The sequence below is a fragment of the Stigmatopora argus genome, chromosome 4 (assembly GCF_051989625.1).
Source record: "Stigmatopora argus isolate UIUO_Sarg chromosome 4, RoL_Sarg_1.0, whole genome shotgun sequence".
In the NCBI taxonomy this organism is placed as follows: domain Eukaryota; kingdom Metazoa; phylum Chordata; class Actinopteri; order Syngnathiformes; family Syngnathidae; genus Stigmatopora; species Stigmatopora argus.
Genome location: NC_135390.1, coordinates 10,319,203 through 10,337,862, shown reverse-complemented (window position 1 = coordinate 10,337,862; position 18,660 = coordinate 10,319,203). Strand labels below are relative to the sequence as shown.

The 18,660-nt window shown below is 40.1% G+C and overlaps 2 protein-coding genes across 3 annotated transcripts in view; one reads left to right on the top strand and one right to left on the bottom strand.

Moving 5' to 3' along the window:
- Positions 1 to 109: 109 nt before the first annotated feature.
- On the bottom strand, positions 110 to 3,979 carry sgk2b (serum/glucocorticoid regulated kinase 2b). Its single transcript, XM_077598439.1, has 12 exons — positions 3,802 to 3,979; positions 3,025 to 3,100; positions 2,877 to 2,946; positions 2,757 to 2,782; positions 2,320 to 2,377; positions 2,146 to 2,229; positions 1,942 to 2,073; positions 1,653 to 1,765; positions 1,350 to 1,569; positions 575 to 730; positions 401 to 490; positions 110 to 326 (listed from the first exon to the last, which is right to left on the bottom strand). The coding sequence occupies exons 1-12, from the start codon at positions 3,872 to 3,874 to the stop codon at positions 192 to 194; spliced, it is 1,233 nt and encodes a 410-aa protein (XP_077454565.1). The 5' UTR covers positions 3,875 to 3,979; the 3' UTR covers positions 110 to 191.
- A 3,473-nt stretch (positions 3,980 to 7,452) lies between these two features.
- Positions 7,453 to 18,660, top strand: part of ptpn3 (protein tyrosine phosphatase non-receptor type 3) — a 19,896-nt gene continuing 8,688 nt past the window's right edge. The window contains exons 1-20 of one of the 2 annotated variants that reach the window (XM_077598528.1): positions 7,453 to 7,608; positions 9,085 to 9,206; positions 10,742 to 10,876; positions 11,029 to 11,071; positions 11,179 to 11,260; positions 11,951 to 11,995; positions 12,088 to 12,140; positions 12,962 to 13,079; positions 13,168 to 13,255; positions 13,363 to 13,451; positions 13,544 to 13,607; positions 15,079 to 15,281; positions 15,352 to 15,477; positions 15,564 to 15,725; positions 16,718 to 16,793; positions 16,876 to 16,950; positions 17,030 to 17,086; positions 17,872 to 18,028; positions 18,103 to 18,278; positions 18,382 to 18,472. In XM_077598528.1, coding sequence (XP_077454654.1) covers positions 9,138 to 9,206; positions 10,742 to 10,876; positions 11,029 to 11,071; positions 11,179 to 11,260; positions 11,951 to 11,995; positions 12,088 to 12,140; positions 12,962 to 13,079; positions 13,168 to 13,255; positions 13,363 to 13,451; positions 13,544 to 13,607; positions 15,079 to 15,281; positions 15,352 to 15,477; positions 15,564 to 15,725; positions 16,718 to 16,793; positions 16,876 to 16,950; positions 17,030 to 17,086; positions 17,872 to 18,028; positions 18,103 to 18,278; positions 18,382 to 18,472 — 1,909 coding nt within the window. In that variant the 5' untranslated portion in view covers positions 7,453 to 7,608; positions 9,085 to 9,137. Of the gene's footprint in view, positions 7,609 to 9,084; positions 9,207 to 10,741; positions 10,877 to 11,028; positions 11,072 to 11,178; positions 11,261 to 11,950; positions 11,996 to 12,087; positions 12,141 to 12,961; positions 13,080 to 13,167; positions 13,256 to 13,362; positions 13,452 to 13,543; positions 13,608 to 15,078; positions 15,282 to 15,351; positions 15,478 to 15,563; positions 15,726 to 16,717; positions 16,794 to 16,872; positions 16,951 to 17,029; positions 17,087 to 17,871; positions 18,029 to 18,102; positions 18,279 to 18,381; positions 18,473 to 18,660 lie in introns of both variants that reach the window. The other variant, XM_077598527.1, reaches the window with a different exon arrangement.

The following is an 18,660-nucleotide window of genomic DNA, read 5'->3' as shown; positions in this document are numbered from 1 at the left end:
TACTTTTTTTTATTAGAATATTTCATTTCAAAGAGCTGGAGTCTGGAATGGTCTCCAGGCAGACGGACAACCAGTAAAATAAAAATAACACTCATACAAGTGAACAACATTTATACATGTGGAAATAGATTTACATTTATTGCATAGAAAATAAATACTTTATACAATCGCTGCCATTTGGTGAAATCAGATTATGCAGTCTTCATGTAGGAAAACCCTAAGAAGGTTTCAGTCCTCCCACCATCGGAGCACCTGTCATTCATGGAGGCAGGCACGGGCTCTAACGTGAACTCGGGGTCGATGTAGCTGATGTCGCAAGGACTGGTCTTTAAAAAGAGGAAATTCAAGATCCACATGATGCAGTATGTTCAAAACATAGTGTATATAGTTGGACAGTTACCACATTGGGAATGAAAGGCGCTGTGACCTTCTTTGCCAGGAGGCCATCCCAGCTGATGGAAGCAAAGAACGGATGTTCCTGCAGCTCCTCCTAGGAAAATGAAAGTTGCATCTCACTATGTTTACCTGAATTTAAAGTATCGTATACACTTGTTTTTCTGCACTATGCTCTCACTATGTCGCGACTTTCCCCCAAACGTTTGGAGACCTCTCGCTCCAGTAAGCCCTCTAAGAGTGAACAGGCCGCCTCAGATGGTCCGCTACGGAGGTGAAGAGGTGCGTGGAGTATCTTTTCAAACATCTCTGCTTTGCTGTGGCTGTAAAATGGAGGCTGAGACAACAAAAAAGGGTCAAATGTGGTACAAAAATAGTGCAAGGGGTGTCCAGTCTAGTCTAGTATATGTTTGTGGTTTCAAATGATCGTATCTAGTGTTGCAACGATACAATTTTTGGCTTCAGACACTGACTAGCATACCTGGCTATTTGGCCAATGGAGTTACAGTGCCAATGTTTTTTTGTTTTTTTTAACTCATGAGCTGCAATTGATGCCGGTAGATGTCCAATCAATTCCAAGTGGGAGGGATGGCGGGCATATTTTTATCCCAATATTACTTCAACCTCCTAATGTTACACCAAAAGCAATTTTGTGTTCACACGGACCTAACATTACCAAAAGTTCAAGCCCGCGAAACCAAACATCTGGATGACATGACGTAAAAATAAGCAACAAAACAACTTTAATCTCGTAATACTACCATGTATGACTTAATTCTCGAATATTACTGCTTTAATCTCATAATATTACAACATTTCTCTATGTATGACTTCTTGGCAGATAATTTAGAGTGGTTGGGAAACACTAAAGATAAGAAAGTATTAATAAAAAACAATATATATTCATCTTAAAAGAAGGTCTTAGCAACACACAAATGAAATATTCCTGCACTCACCAGTCCGTACAACATTTCAAAAAGCACGCTGCCAAGTCCCCACCAGTCCACTGCGGGAGTGTACGTGTGACCCTGCAGCACCTCTGGAGCCAGGTACTCGGGGGTGCCGCAGAACGTATGCATGCGCCCACCTACAGCTACGCCTTCCTTGCATAGTCCAAAGTCAGTAAGCTTTACGTGACCCTCACTGTCTAGCAAAATGTTCTCTGGCTTCAGATCTCTGAGACAAAAACACACAAAGGAATATCTTATCATCACACATTACCCTCACTTTTCATGTGTTAAAGCCAAAACTAAATGTACCTGTAGACAATGTCTAGCGAGTGAAGGTAGCCCAACGCCATGGCCATTTCTGCAGAGTAAAAAGCTGACCTGCTTTCAGGAAATGAACCCTCTTTCTGGAGATGGTAGAAAAGCTGAAAGAGAAAAAGAAATGGTCCAAAATTAATTGAACAAAGTCAGATTCTGATTTGAAAATCGGAACTTTCACGTCGGGTTTTTTAACCGTCAGAATCTTAGCCACCTGTTTTTTTCTTCAGTGGCCCTAATCCTCTTGCATAGAAAAATGAATGGGAATGTTGTGTATGTTTACCTCTCCTCCATTAACGTAGTCCACAACAAAGTAGAGCATGTTGGGTGTCTGGAAGGCGTAGTGGAGTCCCACCAAAAAAGGATGTTGTAGTCCTTTAAGTAGTACGCTCCTCTCGACCATCACATGATGCTGCTACAAGCAATCAAATCAGATTAAAACAGTGTTACAACATATTGTTGGTAGGTTGGCAAGCAGGTGATTTACCTCTTTCCTCATAACAATGGTGTGTTTGCGTAGCACTTTTACAGCATAATAGCCTCCTTGTTTTCCGTGTCTGGCCAGCAGTACCTAATTCATAAAATGGAGATTGGAAACCATATGAAAATGACACAAGTAACTTAAAAATATATATATATGTAAAATGGAAAGAAAAACTACCTTTCCAAAACTCCCTTTGCCAATAACTTTGAGGTAATCAAAGTCAGAAGGGTTCATCCTGAAAACACACGCATAAATGCATTTTTATTCTTTTCTCAAAGCACTAACTAAAAAACTAAATAAAATGAAATAAACATGAACACAAAGATTATTTATTCGTGTAAAAAAAGATAAATATGGTCAAATTCATATCTTTTTTTGGCTTCTCTTAAACTCACCAAATCTGTTTTCTGTACATATATTTTCCATTAATTCAATCTTGAAAACCACACACATTCAAATGCAACACCAGTTTTCCTTTTTCCATTTTGCATTTGTGTGTCATATGAGGCAGTGACTTATCAATGATTTATTTTATTTTTTAATCATTTGTAGGCCTCGTTTATCTACTAGTGTTCTCAATATATACCAAATTTTACAGAAATAAATTTACTCACAAGGAGGGCTGGGACTTTTCTGTGCCCTGAGAAGGAATATACACAAAAAGGTCAAGAAGAAGGTCAGTTTTTGTTTAATTTCCTGTCAATATAAGCCAAAACATGTCGCATCGGGCTCACCACGGTGTCTCTGTCCGCCGCCTTGTCCCGTTTTTTGTTCCATGGCCGAGGAATCTTCCGAGTGTTCTGGCTTCAAGTGAGAGGACATTAGATTTATTCACTTCATATTTTTCCAACATTTTTCCATATTTTCTTTATAGCAACTTACTGCTGGTGAAGTGGCTGATAGGGTGACAGTTTGTGTAACAAGTCCTTGAAGAGAATTTTTCTGCCCTTGAGTAGAGCTGAAAGGAGAGGAAGGCTAGTTATATAACAATATATCACTTTATCACTGTCTCAATGCCACCTGCCAATTCAAAAAAAACGGCATACACATGTAAGGAAAGCTTTTCAACATTTTATAATATGAATGAGAGTTCTGTTGAATATTTTCCTTTATAAGGGATAATCCAAAATCTCAATAATGAAACATACTAATAGAGGTTTTAAATGCTGAAAACACATTTCACCTTTTCAGGGACAGTGATTGTAATACAGTGAACAGAAAAGTTGGGAATTTAATCAATTAGAGAGCAAGTGACTATTTTTGGTCCTTATTTTTTGGGGGAAACCTAAGAACTTTGGCCTGTTATGGGTTAAGTGACTATTTGTTGTCATTAAAAAAGTATTTATTATTATGTTATTTTGTTAATGATTTATTTATTCATTTAAACCGGAAATCCTGGTGTTCTGACGAGTTGGGCTTTTGACAAGGACGTTCGTTCATTTGCCCCTCCCAGTCAAAATGGTTTGGACGTCCACCGCCGTTGATGGCAGCAAATGAGTTAAATGAGGGCCTTGTAAGGGTTAAAAAAATACAATTTTAAAAATCTGTAAATTTGTTAATCAAGATTATTTTAGTAATATTTTCTATAATTATTTGTCAATCATTTACAAACATGGCATGACATCAGTCTTGCTAGTTAAATCACAGTCACCTCCTTACCTGAGAAAAATAACACAAGCCTCCTCATTTCGGAGTAAGTCATTCCTTGAGTCATTCCCCGAGTCACAGTCATGCCAGAGCAAAGAGGAAAATGAAGTAAATTAATAAGCCAGAGAGGTTTAAGAAGAACACAGCTCGTCTCAAACTACGCTGAGGTCCTTTGACACACCTCGACCCAAATGGCCAGCAGTGGGGCGTTTAAAGACCCTCAGAGTTTGCGCCCTTCCTGTTAAGGCCACATTTGGAACGAGGTAGGTAGACCCCCTTTGACCGACTGTATATTGAATGCAACCTATAAATAATTTGTTTGATTTCTTTATAAAGAATTGTTGTTTTTCTGGCATGATTCACTAGAATGACCGAGTATTATAAAGAACAAAGATAAAAAAGGCAATATACGTATTGGAACGAGGTAGGTAAACCCCCATTGACCGACTGTACATTGAATGCAACCTATAAATGTATTGTTTGATTTCTTTATAAAGAATTGTAGTTTTTCTGGCATGATTCACTTGAATCAACGAGTGTTATAAAGATCAAAGATCAAAAAAGACAATATACGTTTTACTGTTCAATTTGTATTCAATCGATAACCCTGCTCAATCTGGTTGAGGTTAGGTATTTCTTATTTAGATCATTAGCTGCTTTACTGAGTGTGTACTTCAATATCCTGATGTTGTCATTATACTGTGTATATTTCACATACCAATAATATGATCGTTTATACCCAAAAATATGCTCAAAATCTGATCTGCGAGTGAAATTCAAGGGAGAAGAATAGTACTTTCATTGCAGACTAAATATAGTTAATAGGTCATGACCTAGAGTGATGGCATTTAACATCTCTGTATCAGCCTTCTTGTCTCATGTAGCCATTGCATGCCTAAGAATCCGCATGACCTGTCTGCATCGTTACTAGGCCAAGTTATGATTTATGAGCATTTTGCATTTCTACTTGTTTACTTCTTATGGTCCAGGCCTTGCGCACCTTAAATCTTCCAGTTTTATGAGCCGAATTGCATAACCATACTTTTGAGACTCCGTGCGATCATATGATGAATGAAAATAGCAAGAGGTGCTATTTTGAGTTCAGTACATTCAGTGATGGGAGGATTGAGAGGAATTAAGAATCATTTCGGAGTTGAAAATGAGGAGGAGGCGTGATTTATGATAACATATTAAAGCCTGTCTTTTGTAACAACAACACTGTATAAACATTAACATATTTTATATGATAATAGAGATGTTTGTCAATATCAACTGTTGAAATGAGAGCAAAGCGCCACATTGACTACATTCAGTGAAGCCAACGCAAGTTTCTCTACCATATTCAACAATCAATGTTTTTTTAGTTTTCCTGTCTTTAGTTTATCCTTAACATCTTGCGGCGTTCACGTGACGTGCACAGAGCATGCTGTGGCTCTAGGGCTCCGCCTCCAATTGCAATTACGTACGTTACAACGGCGTCTATATTTTATCCAAAATTCCAAATTATTTATTTTATTCATATATTTATTTTATTCCTTAGTTTAGTATCCACACATCGTTTTAGTATACTTTTTTTTTCATCGAGATCCGACCCGAACCCAAAGTAATGATTGACATTTTAGGCCCGACCCGGATTTCGGACGGGTTCGGGCTTGGGCTCAAGATCTTACCTCTAGTGTGGTGGTTCACTTGCTTGGCTTCAGTGTGGGCAGGCGTGGGCTCGATTCCTGTTGGTGGTTGTATGATTGTGACTGCGAATGGTCATCTGCCTCTTTTTGTGCCCAACAGGTGATTGCCGACCAGTCTAGGGTGTAGTTTGCCTTTCGGCCGAAGTCATCTGGGATAAGCTCCAGCAACCCCAACAACCCTTACAAGGATATATAAATATTCAAATAATGTTGACCTGTATACTGTATACATTGGATCACGATTGACATGGTCAAGTTAGTCTGTCACCTGCGTCTAAAATTGGAGGCGCTATAGTTGATATAGGTCATGTCGGCTACTGGTACAGAAAGATGATCACCAGACAGTTCATATCTTAATGCGTTGGTCTTCAGGAGTAAGGAACATTTCCCACAATGCCGTTTTGGTGAAGAAAACAGTTTAGATGAGTCACTGAAATGTGTCAAGCCTGAAAAGTTAGAGGTATACTGGCTCGTCTAGTATGCTGAGAAAAGCCTTTTATGAATACTATGAACAATGGTTTCTCTTTAATGAAGGTAACACGCCACCCGATGATGTAGTGATTGTTCCGCCTGACTTTGGTGGGGGCAGAATTTGTTCGATTCCCACTCGGTGGCAGTGTGAGTGGTTGTCTGTCTCTCTGTGTGGCCTATGATTTAGTGGCAACCAGTCTAGGGGTGTAGTTTGCCTTTCACCCAAAGACAGTTGGGTTAGGCTCCAGCGACCCCCGCAACCCTTTCGAGGATGGAAGATAAATGAATGATTGATGAATGAAGTTAATACACATTTTGAGAATGCTCTAGGAAATTGGAGAATCCACCAACATGCAAACTTCCACAGGAGGATTTGAACCCAGAACCTCAGGAATATGACTGAGGGTAACCACGAGGCCTCTGTGTTGTGCCACACCTGTACTGTGCTGGGCTGTTTTTAAAAAAAATAACTAAATAAGTACTCTTTCAATGTGTGCCAATTGTAGTACCTCGTTTGACCGTTAGACGGCGACAACAAACCAGGAGAAATGCTCAAGACTGTCATTGGTCATTTTAAGAAAAAGTAGCTTATTACTTTTGTCTACATTAGGTTCACTTTTACTTTTTACTTTCATTCCAGTTCATTAACACTTAATGGTGAAAGTGAATATTGTGGGTAATTCAGAATAAATAGAAAATAGTAAATATGTGGCCCTAATATGTGGAGTCATGTAGACCCCAGTAGGTATTCCTCGACTTTACTCTATGTTGTCTTATCTCATGGTATATATAGTTTTATCATTTTTATTTAAGAAAACCAAATACATATTCTTTTTTGTCTTTGAATTTTTAATAAAAAAAAGAAATTTGGTGAAGAATGGTTGTTGCGTCGGCCTCACATTACTGGGCTCGAGGGTTCAATCCCAGGCGGGTCCTCACTGTGTGGAGTTTCTTGCGTGGGTTTTCCCTGGGTACCCCGGTTTCCCCCCACGGCCCAAAACATGTAGGCTAGGCTGATTGAACACTCTAAATTGCCCTCAGGTATGAGTATGAGCGTGAATGGGTGTCTGTCTCCTTGTGCCCTGCGATTTGCTGACCCTTGAGAGGTTTAGCGGTTCAGAAAATGGAAAAAAAGAAACTAAAATTGATTGTATTTTTAAAGAGAGAATAATAACCCTTTACTGAATGACCTAAAAAGTTTGAAGTAGGCTGTTAAGTAGTGATGAATGGCAACAGCTACAATGACATGTACATAACAAACAAAAACACTTTTAATGTTGACTTTAAAACGTGATTTAAGTTTGGGTTGATGATAATAACAATCAAATGATTATTTTTCTTGGATTATTATACACTTTAGTGAAAGAGTTCAAAACTTTTGGCTTGCACTGAACATATTTTCCTGTAGTTTGCGTGCGCGCTCCCGCAAAGTGAGCTCCAGCTCGCCAGGGAGCGCGCAGAGCCAAGGGGCGGGGCGGGGCGGGGCTCTGCGGGGCGGGGCGGGGCTCCGGTGCAATCAGGGCAGTCTGTGATGAAAAGTATCCCGGATATTTACCTTCCGTCTACCTGGATCCTCTCCTCGGACTCCGCTGCCCGTTTCGGGTTGGCCTCGGCAGTCCGTCCCATGTGTCCGGTTCGTCTCTGAAGCGGGACGGCGGAGGTAGACATGACTTTTCTCTTCTTTGTCCCAACTCCCTTCCTCCCTGAAAACTTTGACGTGGGCGCAGGCCAAGTAAAGTTGACTAGCAACGCGTTTCTCCGTGTTTTTTAGGGTGTGTGTGCGCGTGAGTGTGTATGTGTGTAGTCGGCAACTCACACACACGCTGTCAACAAGTTCCGTGTTCAAAGTACGGCGAGGTCACCGTCGTCGGTTATGTTAACGAAACTATATTCGCGTTTATAACTTCTCCGATAAGGCCTTGTTTGCTTTATGTGTCTGTTTTGACTCCCTTCTGTGTCCGTTTGTTTACTAGTCCAAATTAGCTATGGGTGTCCCTAACCCACAGTTTCCCAGAATTTATTGAACCAAGGCACATGATTTATGCAAGAAAATCTAATTCAAAACAAAAAAAAGTCGATGCTCAGATTAATTATATTGATTCTGAAAAAGCATTTCATGTTTCTATTTTATTTTCACTGTCTATGGCATGAATACAAGAACATACTGTACATTATTTGTAATAATAACAATGCTGCCATTATTATGGGACACTTGATCATCTGTTATGGGATACACTGGGTCGGTAATCTATCATTATATGATCTGTCTTAATGAATATCACAAATCAATACTAGCTAATAAAAGAAGCCTGCAAGTACATGCTGATTATCCCGGTTATAAAACGTTTGCTTGTAAGTAAGCCTGTGAGAGGCTTATTGTGGAAAAACAAGCCATCAAGTAGAGCTCGGCTTGGTTTTAATACATTCCAAGTGTGTCACCGTGTTCAAACATTAACTCAGAACACTGCAGGCCCTTGTTTTTTTATCAGTTTTTTTTCATTTTGGTGCAATCTATTAATCGTTTACCTGAAAGCCATGACAGGACTGGACATACCCATATATATGCATGCAGGGACATTCTTCCATCCCCGCTTAGAAGTGTGAGTGGGTGCATTAGTACTGTAGGTTTCTAAGTTTTGTGTGCAGCTTGCAAATGCAAAATGGGCGTGTTGGAGCCTTGAGAAAAATATTCAACATTCTTATCATTCAGCTGCCTGGCGAGAGGCGGTGAGAATCAGGAAAAAAGGCAGGCCTGGGCTGAACATCAAGAAAACACCTGGGGTTGGAGAACATTTTATAGCTGTCCTTTGGGGGTGGGAGGGACATTCATTTGAGGAAAATATTCCATAAGAGAAGCAAACTCATTTCAATATTTCTGCAATAGCTCTATATGGGTCAATTTGTTTGTATAAATGCATACTGAATTGAAACATCTTGCCGAACGACCACTGCCCACGAGATGAAGGTTCAACACCTCCCTGCTCCGCACTCAGTCACTCATATATTCCTTTGCATTCATGGTGCGTTAGTCACCGCTTTCATCCATTACTCAACGTGCTCCGTCATTGTGAGGGCTGAGCTGTCAAACAACATTAGAAATATGGCTCAATTTTGTTGACATGTCGTGTGTTCCCAGGTCCCGCTCTGGGCGACCAACCGAGGGCGAGCGTGGTTACCGCGGTAACAGACATGCCAAAACCCGACCTGCTCTGCCTCGTTCAGCTGCTGGACGGCACCATCGAGACCTTCCGTATAAATGTACGGCTCGCACTGAGACACGCTGTTTCCTGCCCGTGTATTTGAGGAGATCGTATGTTGCCGCTATCTGTCACTGTGCTCTGCTAATGATTGTCGTGTCTGAGCACGATGCTTTTTTTTCCCCCTCATTGATCCACTTCTCCTTTTCAACAGTGACCTTGGTGTCAAGGGCACATTCACCCCCTTCAGTTGTTACACTTGAGATGCTTTTGCATCATCAGCACGCAGGTCCTGTAAATGCCAATGTACACACTGTACATACAGAATGTACGCTGAATGGCAATCCGTGTTGGTTCTCAGGCGGCAGCTGTGTTGCGTTTTTGTCTGGATATGGAATAGTCACTCCAATCGCACAATACATTAGTGTGAAAAGCTTTATAATCTGCTTCTAATTACTTTTTGTGTTGGGCAGTGCACCATTTTTTGCTTCAGCTATGTAGTGCACAAGCTGTTTGTAGCTTTGGAGCCGTTTGTACAAAATGCTCACAAATTAAGTCATGCAAAAGTGCCATTTAAAGAGTAATATCTGACAGTAGAATATTTTCTGACTTTTTTGGGGGGCAATAGTAATGACTAATGGCTCTATCTGGAGGCAGGGTTCATAAGAATATCATACTCAACAGTTGAAATTAGATTGCACTAATCAATGTAGCAAATAAACTAGTGCTGTCCCAACAGCATTCAATTTGAACTGACCATGCCAGTTTGGGCAAAACTCATTTTTTTGTTATGTTTTTTTTCAGTGGGTCATTATCTCTGCCAACCCATATAAACTTATAATGAATCATAGCTACAGCACAAGACTAACTTAGTTTTGCTGTCCCTTCGTAAAATGCAAGTAGAACAATGTAAATTAAGTCACCAAGGAAGTATTTACATTTTCACTCTTACCATATTCAGTATTGTATTTCAGATAATGCATTGCTTTAGCAGGTCATTCATGTACAATCATCAATTTGCCTTAACATTTTTCTTTTTTTATTTGTGTTAGTGGCGTTTCAAAATTAGAAGCCAATATAAAATTATTTGTTTTTGTGGACCGCACAAGTTGATGCGGCAGACCCGATTGAGCCCCACCCCCTTAAGTTCGACACCACTGTTCGCAGACCGGAAATGGCTCAGTATCGAGTCAATGCTCAGAGTGATATGACTAAGATGACAATATTCATAGGTTTACCAAATGAATCGGGAAATATTTTGTAATCAAACCGTTTTAAGATGGCTTTCCTTCATAGGATTAATGAAGTATCGCATGACCTCAATTTGAGGAATCTGCCGTGACATGCCTTAGTTTAAAGAGCAGTTTTAAAGACAACCCCCTAGTTCTGTATGTCACAGCTTGCAGGCACTCACTGCCATTAACAACAATTTGAAGAAAAAAAAATTCTCCTTGACTTTCAAGTTTTGCCACTAATCCGAAACATTTCATGTCCTGCAACTTGGCTTACTGTTCCGTCTCCCTCCGGCAAATGGCAGGTAAACGGCTGTCCATGGGTTGGCCGCACCTCACCACATATTCTGCGGTCATGTTTCAGAAGCAGGATGAAGGTGTGGTTCTGTTGGACCTAGTTTGCGACCACCTGGGACTGCAGGAAAGGCAGCTCTTCAGTCTGCAGATCAGAGAGTCCAACACAGCCATCTCCTCACTCACAGCCAACACACACTCGCCTGTGAGTGCGCATACTACTCTGATGCACTTTTTCCTCCTAACCAAGCAGTGTGACGCATTGCACTTGCTCATTGCTGCTTAACCACAGGGTGTGCTTGCATTGTTTCTTTTTTTAAACTTCCCTCAAGCTTTTTTGTTTAATGTTTGTCTTAGAGATGGCTGGAACCTGAAAAACCATTGAAGAAGCAGATCAAAGGTGTGGAGCAGTAAATATATTGATATTTTGATATTAAGGCTTTGTGATTGTAGATGATTGAGGTTATAAGGGATTTGGGATGACACTGATGTGACATTTCTCTACAGGTCTTGCGTGTCCCTTTTATCTAAACTTCCGAGTGCGCTTCTTCATTTCTGATCCCAACTCTCTGCAACATGAACAGACCAGGTGCTTAAATATTTTGATTACATTTTTTTTTTTTTTTTTTTAATACACCGTAAGCACAACAACTGCACAATCTCGTGAAGCAGACGAACTGAATCTGAATATTCAGGATTTATTATGAGTAGTGTCGATCTAATACTTGTATCGTTACTGATACAGAACTAAAATATCTGTATCGGGCAGTACAAAGAAATAATGTGCAAATGCTGTGCAAAATATACTCAAGATTATTTCCAACCTCTGCTCACAAGATGGCGGCAGGCAAAGATGTTGAATCAATCCAATCATGTAGCTTCCAATCACCCTTCTGCTGTGAATTCCAAGGAGTTTATCACTAGTTGGCTTACAATCTATTACTCGACACAGTGAGGACCGGCCTGGGATCGAACCCACGACCCCAGAACCGTGAGGCCGACCAATAACCACTCGTCCACCGGGATGCCTACATTTTTATATAACTAGATTATAAACCAAAATGTCAAACTCAATAATATTCAGTGCAGTGCGTCATCCCTAACATTTATGTTTATAGAATTCAAAAGTAAAATGAACATATTTCTTGTATTTCCTTCCATTATGTGCAATCTCACAAAATGAGAGTATTTCTTCATTTTGATTCCTAATGACATTGTTTGGCCCCAACCAAATGTTTTTTCCTTTGTTAGCCTTTTTTTGATTATTTGTTCTCTGCAGAAATCTTTACTTCCTCCAGATCAGGAGTGACATAAAAGAAGGCAGGTTGGTGCGCAAGACAAGCCTGAACACAACCAACACAATCTAGCTAGCCGTTTTGTTTTGCACGTTAATAGGTTGTTACTTTGTGATTGCAGGTTGCAGTGCCCGCTCAGTTCTGCTGTCGTGTTGGCCTCTTATGCCGTGCAGTGTAAGTCTCCCGGAGCAACCAATGATTAATGACCTAATAACAACTGTGTGAATAATCACACACTGCTCATTGTGCTCTCTAAATTCCTTGGGATTACAGTATGGCAAAAGTAATTGGTCACAGGATGTAAATGACTAATAACAAACTTTGCAGCAATAACCAATACTCAGGTGCGACTCACATATGTATTTTATACATATATACATGTGTATATATACATACATACATACATACATACATACATACATATATGTATATATATGTGTGTGTATACACACACACACACACACACACACACACATATATATATATATATATATATATATATATATATATATATATATATATATATATATATATATATTATATATTCATTCGGTATGTATACAATTCATACATCTTTTAGATATCCGCCAATGGAGAAATTAATATTTTAGTGCAAAAAAATGAGATCGCTCCTATTTTATAACGTTACTCATGCCATACACATCAATCGTGTTGAGCACAGGTGCATGTGATAGTGAGTCTTAGTGAGACCAAAAAAAAAAAGAATACTTCAATATGGGATAGTATCACTTTATAGTAAGGTAGCATTAAGCTAGTGGAACTTGCACTATTGTCTAAATACACATGTAATTCTGTTTTTTTAATTTGTTTTGATAAAAACCCTTAGTTGACAGTGACAAAAAAACTCCTTCAAGACTGTTTCTGTCATTGTATCTGTTTGTTGTAAGGTGTTTTGAGTCAGTCATTTATAAGAGCAGATGGAGATACCGCTTACTAAATTCATCTTCTTATGACTACTTCTCTTTGACTCTTAGCCGAACTGGGGGATCACTGTCCATCCCAGGAAAGCGGTTACTTGTCAAAGTGCCACTTCATCCCTGAGCAAGATGAAAACTTTATATCCAAAGTGGAGGACCTGCATCCAAAGCACAAGTAATGTTATTCATTGCATCCATTCAAACCCCCGCTGTGCTATCCAGTCAGTTCATTAACTCCAATATGTGCCTGCGTGTTTATACAGGAGTCTGAAGAAATGTGAGGCAGAACTGTGCTTCCTCAATACAGCACGAACTTTGGAGCTATATGGAGTGGAGCTGCACGCCGCCCTGGTAACATGGCCTAATGCATTAAAACTGCTATTTCATGCTCTACTTTCTTTTCATTGCTGACATTTCTTTGACGCGTACGTCTCTCTCTCTCTCCCACCTACTTTTAGGATTCTAACAATGCCCCTCTCATGGTGGGCTTGGCATCTAGTGGTGTTGCAATATTTTGTAATATGATTTGCTCCAGTTTCTTCCCCTGGTAAGTGATGGCCATTCTATTCCAATTTGTTTACCTTTGTCTTTTCCCTTCAAGTTCAAAACAATTGACGGTCATTTGACATTGTCATGCAGGGGGAACATTATCAAGATTTCATTTAAGAGGAAACGCTTCTTTATACACCTCAAACGTAAACATGTGAGTATTCTATTACCGTTAAAGTGCTACAAAAGTCAAAATCCAATATTGTCAACATTGCATGGGGAGAACAGGGTTAGTTGTCACCCTTGCTATAACTTGATCATCAGAGGGGGGTTCTTCGAACAAGTTTCTACGTAAATCGGATTTTACCATCAAAGGTGAAATTCACGTCAAAGTACTTCTTATTTAAAAAAACCAAACTTAAATACTACTGTCACGAACCGAGTTGCATTGTTGATGTCTGGAGATTTGTGTTTTGTGATGCTGTCCCTAAACGCAATACATGACTGTATGGAGAGAGAGAGGGAGGAGTTGACGCGTTAGCGGGAGCTTAAAGACTTGTTTTGCTTATGTTGTTACCGATGAGCCTCAGTGTCTCTCTTTTCTCAGATCTGTCTATGATGTTAAGCTATGTTTTAATGGTAATTGCTTTTCTTTACACGGAACCGGCATAGCCAGAAGACCCAGCTCTCTTCTTTAGAAGAATGAAAGGTCAAAGAGGTGAAGCACTATGCACTACCTAGGCAGGAAAGCTGATGCTGGGGAGTAAATGGTGGATGAGGCACAGGCATCATGAAGTTGAAACGTCGTAGGTCGAGGACATTGTAACCCCAAGATTCCGTGTATTGAAGGTATTTTAAGAAAATCCCCATTAAATAACTGGCAACCAATGCCGATGGGCGCAGTTGTTACAGTGGCAGGATGATTTTTATTGATAATTTGAAAAAAGAGTTGGAAAAAAAAAAAAGTCAAATCCAAACCAAGATATCGACTTCCCCTGTAATAAATGAATGGCTATTTTAAGACGCGTTGATGGGAACATTGGGACAACCAACCCCATGCTCCCTTAATGATTTATTCAACTAGAATGTCAGCGAGACCTCAGGCTAATTTGTTATTACTATAAGGGATTGGATTTTAGATAGCAGGTTACCTCCTGGTTATTGAAGCCATATTTTTGGGGGGGAAAAATATTATTTATTTCTTTAATATACCTGGCAGGACCACTAGCCTGATTCATTATCACACCATCACACTCACTTCTCCCTTACTTTTGACTTGGGTTTAAAAAATACAAAACAGGTTCTCCATCTATAAGAGAAGACAGAAAAATGCATGAACCACTTTACATTACATACCGTTACATTACTACTAAGTCAGTAAAAATGTATCAATCCATCTGCGGCCTCACAGTACACTTCATCATACATTTTTCACAGCATAATTTACATTTTTTAGTACCGGCGTCCATGTTTACCTTTGAATATCTCTACATAGCTGACATGCCTCGTATTCCATCTTCCTGAACAATAAGTCAAAAGACATCGTGTCTTCGCATCAGTGAATTTTTGATTAAGCACACAGATGTACAAACCTGTACTGCCCACAGGGGTTGGTGGATCCTTAATATTTTATTGCCTTCCAGATAGACCAGTAACATTAATGTGAAGCAATTGCTATCTCGCAGGGGGAGACCCAGGACTGTGTGGTGCCGCTAGTTCTACCGTGTCCAAAGACCTGTAAGAACCTTTGGCGCTCCTGCGTTGATCACCACTCATTCTTCAGCTGCAACCGCACCTCCGGGAGCCCCAAATATAACAATAGCACAGTTCACTCTTACAGGAAGTTGATAACTCACCACCTGGGCCTGACAAACAGTCAAAATGAAAGGTGCCTTTTAGTTTTAACCAGCTCAATATGAAAAGATTGTTTGGAAATATATACATTTTCCATTTTGTAGAGGGCCAGTCTGTCAACGAGTAGTGGGCGGGATGGTGTGGAACCCAGTCCTCCGGCGGTCCCTTTCATCCGAATATTTGGAGACAAAGAGTCTACCGTCTAGATCACCCCCCAGCACTCCCAACTGGTGCAAACAATTATCCAGAATATAGATTAACTCCAAAGTGACAGGGTTCTGGAATCATCATCACCTGATTGTTGTACCCGTGACAGGCGGAGTCCTCGAGTTCGCCACGGGATCAGCAAAGTCCGTCCGTCGTCCATGGAACTGAGCAGTGAGCTAAAAGACTTGTCTGAAGGAGAAGACGTCTTCTATACCTACCGGGCTTCTGTCAGCAGCAGCAAGGACAGCGATGGGGACAATTTGCTGCATCAGTGCGTATTTCATTTCCTCCTCCTTCTTTTAGGGAGGTGTTTCGTTTCAATCCTGCCATACCTTTGTGGCATCAAAGTTTTGAAACTTTGGGATGAACGCATTTAAACTGCTTGGATTCATTGGCCTCATAAAAAATGGCTATCAAACTGAAAAGTATGATTGTCTGTTGGACAATTCAGGGAAGATAAAAATGACTTAAGCAGATTGATGGCCTGCCTTTTAAAGATAAAGAGGCGGATAAGTGTTTTACATCAACTCAGTCAGTGAAGGAAGATTCATCAGTCACGTATTTGTTTGCTAACAGGGTCCATTGATTTTCCCTTTTTCACCCCATTACTACTCCCACCCTTAAGAGTTTTGTTTTTAAAACACATCCTAATTTGTAGGTTCATAACGTACTTCGGGTTTATCCAATCACGCTTTTACTCTTCATCAGATTACAGACTTTTAAGCCGTTTTTAATGTATTTAGTGTTAGGGTTATCATTTTTTTTATTACGGCGTGCATTTGGGAATGCCTAAAGGGTGAACCTATCATTTAGTATTTCAATAATAGATTTTTTTTCACCAAAATGGAACCTTTAAATAATTTATTCCTGTTTTTAAAATTATTTAAATATGAGTATTATTGCAATTGCAATAAAGCTTTTGCAGTTAGCATAAAAAAAGCTAAATCATAATTAGTGTTGAAATGGTTAGAAAAAATAAGTTTTTTTATTTTTCTTTGAGGAAAAAAACAAAACAGGTTGGTAACGTGTTAGATTGTTGAAATTAAATATACAATTTTACAATGTAGCAGAGTTCAGTTTGGTTTATGTGGGCATGCAATCTTTCAAAATCGGCAGGCTGTACATTAAATATTGCGTATTCACCCTGTAAAATTAAATTGATAATGAATTTGTACTTTGATTTACACTGTGCATTATAATTCTCGGAAATTAGCACATAAGCTAAGAGTATTATTTTCCTCTCATGGCACTGCAAAACCAAAGGTTGAATGAGATCTTATTGGAAGCTGATGACGGCATAACTGAGGAGGATGGGGTCAGCAGCTCCATTTATAATAAGGTACTTCTTTTTTATCTGGACACACCCTCACGTACGCCGTGCCGCATTTTGCGTGTGGTAATCGAACGACTTTATTCAGCAGGCTCTCAACGATGGCGACCTGCTGTTGATTCGCATCGCTCCCGATCACGAGGGGAAGTTTGGCTTCAACGTTAAAGTGAGTGCAACAGTTACATTTCCTTACACGGCCTTTCTTGTATTCGTCACTCCCTTCTTTCTTTTTCATTTCCTCTTAGGGTGGAGTGGATCAAAAGATGCCTCTCGCCATATCCCATGTTAAACCTGACTCTCCGGTAAGAGCCAAATGACGCAAGCGTGCATTGGTAATCTTTCTCTTGACTTGAAAAATATGAATAATATATTCCTATCATCCTACTATTATTATTACACCAATTATTCATTTAGCTTGATGAATAATTTTAAATCTGTAACTGAAAATTTGAATGCTGACCAGTGTACTGTTATGGCAGCTGGTGTTGATTCCTATTCACTAAGAGTCGGAAACATAAGGAAAATTGAGGGATTTTTGGATATAAATAAGACAAGATATTACGATAAAGCAGCTCATCTCATCTAGGCTTGAAGGTGTTAAGCTGGTAAAGTCCTGAAACGTTGGAAAAATTTCATGGGAATCAACTAAATGCTCATAAGTGAACTTGAAAAAAAAAAAAAAAAAAAATATATATATATATTACATATATATATTACGTATATATAACTGTAACAACAAAGTGAAATGCTGACGCACGATTTAAGATTTTAATGGAGAAAATAAGTACAAAATAATCCTACAAACAATAAAACTGGGAAAAAAATTAACAAAATACAAACTTAACCGGCGACCCGGTGGCATAACTGGTTAGCGTGCCAGCCTCACAGCTCTGGGGTCTTGGGTTCAAATCCAGTTCATGTCCATCTGTGTGGAGTTTGCATGTTCTCCCTGGGCCTGCATGGGTTTCCTACGGGTACTTGTTTGTGGCAGCTGTACAGTATTTGCCACCCAATAGGCATGTGCACATGTTATGTGGGTGGAATAAGAATATAATTTTTTCCATCCATGACGCTGACTCATTTCTAGGCCGGTCGATGTGAGCCCCAACTGCTGGAAGGAGACCAGGTGGTACTCATCAATGGTCGAGACATTTCTGAACACACACATGACCAGGTGGTCATGTTCATACGGGCCAGTAGAGAGTCGCACTCCCGAGAGTTGGCCCTTCTCATCAAACGTAAAGGTTAGCTCGTAGACACAAAAAAGGCAGAAACAGAAAAGATGCCAGGGTAGAGTCTAAAAGAAGTGCCATTCCAGGTCCTGGCCGAGCAGCGGCCTTGCTGCTGCTGCCCCCGGCCCTCACCCTCACCACTCAGTCCCAAGGAGAATCGCAGAAGTCTCCCGGCCAGTTGGAGCGTGTTGCCACGCTGGATGAATCCATGCGACAATTGGAGAAAGGAATTCAGTCAGGAACTTTGTGCTTCCACTTTGAGGTATTTCAGTTGAATAGGCGTGAATGTTCGTTTAACAGCGTATCGGATGCGAGGGCTCACGATATTCTGTGTGTTCACTAGTTTGCATTCTTCTCCTTTCCAGAATTTATACCGGAGAAAGCCCGGCTTGTCGCTAAGCTGCGCCCGGCTTCCCAAGAACATGGAAAAGAATCGCTACAGGGACATTTTACCCTGTGAGTGTCTCCCACCAATCCCTTAATCCTTTCTCCCCACCACTCGATGCTGTAGCACAGGGGTAGGGAACCTATGGCTCGCGAGCCAATTGTGGCTCTTTTGATGGGTGTATCTGGCTCTCCCCTAACCTGTAAGGTAAAATGTACCTCTAGCATCGTTGTAATTATTTATTTATTTTTTCATTAGA

Coding starts and splice junctions, on each gene's coding strand:
- sgk2b (XM_077598439.1), bottom strand. CDS start 3,874: ATGACTGTGACTCGGGGAATGACTCAAGGAATGACTTACTCCGAAATG. Junction 2,378..2,756: donor GAAAAGTCCCAGCCCTCCTT/GTGAGTAAATTT, acceptor GTGTGTTTTCAG/GATGAACCCTTCTGACTTTG. Junction 731..1,349: donor TTGAAATGTTGTACGGACTG/GTGAGTGCAGGA, acceptor TTGTTGTCTCAG/CCTCCATTTTACAGCCACAG.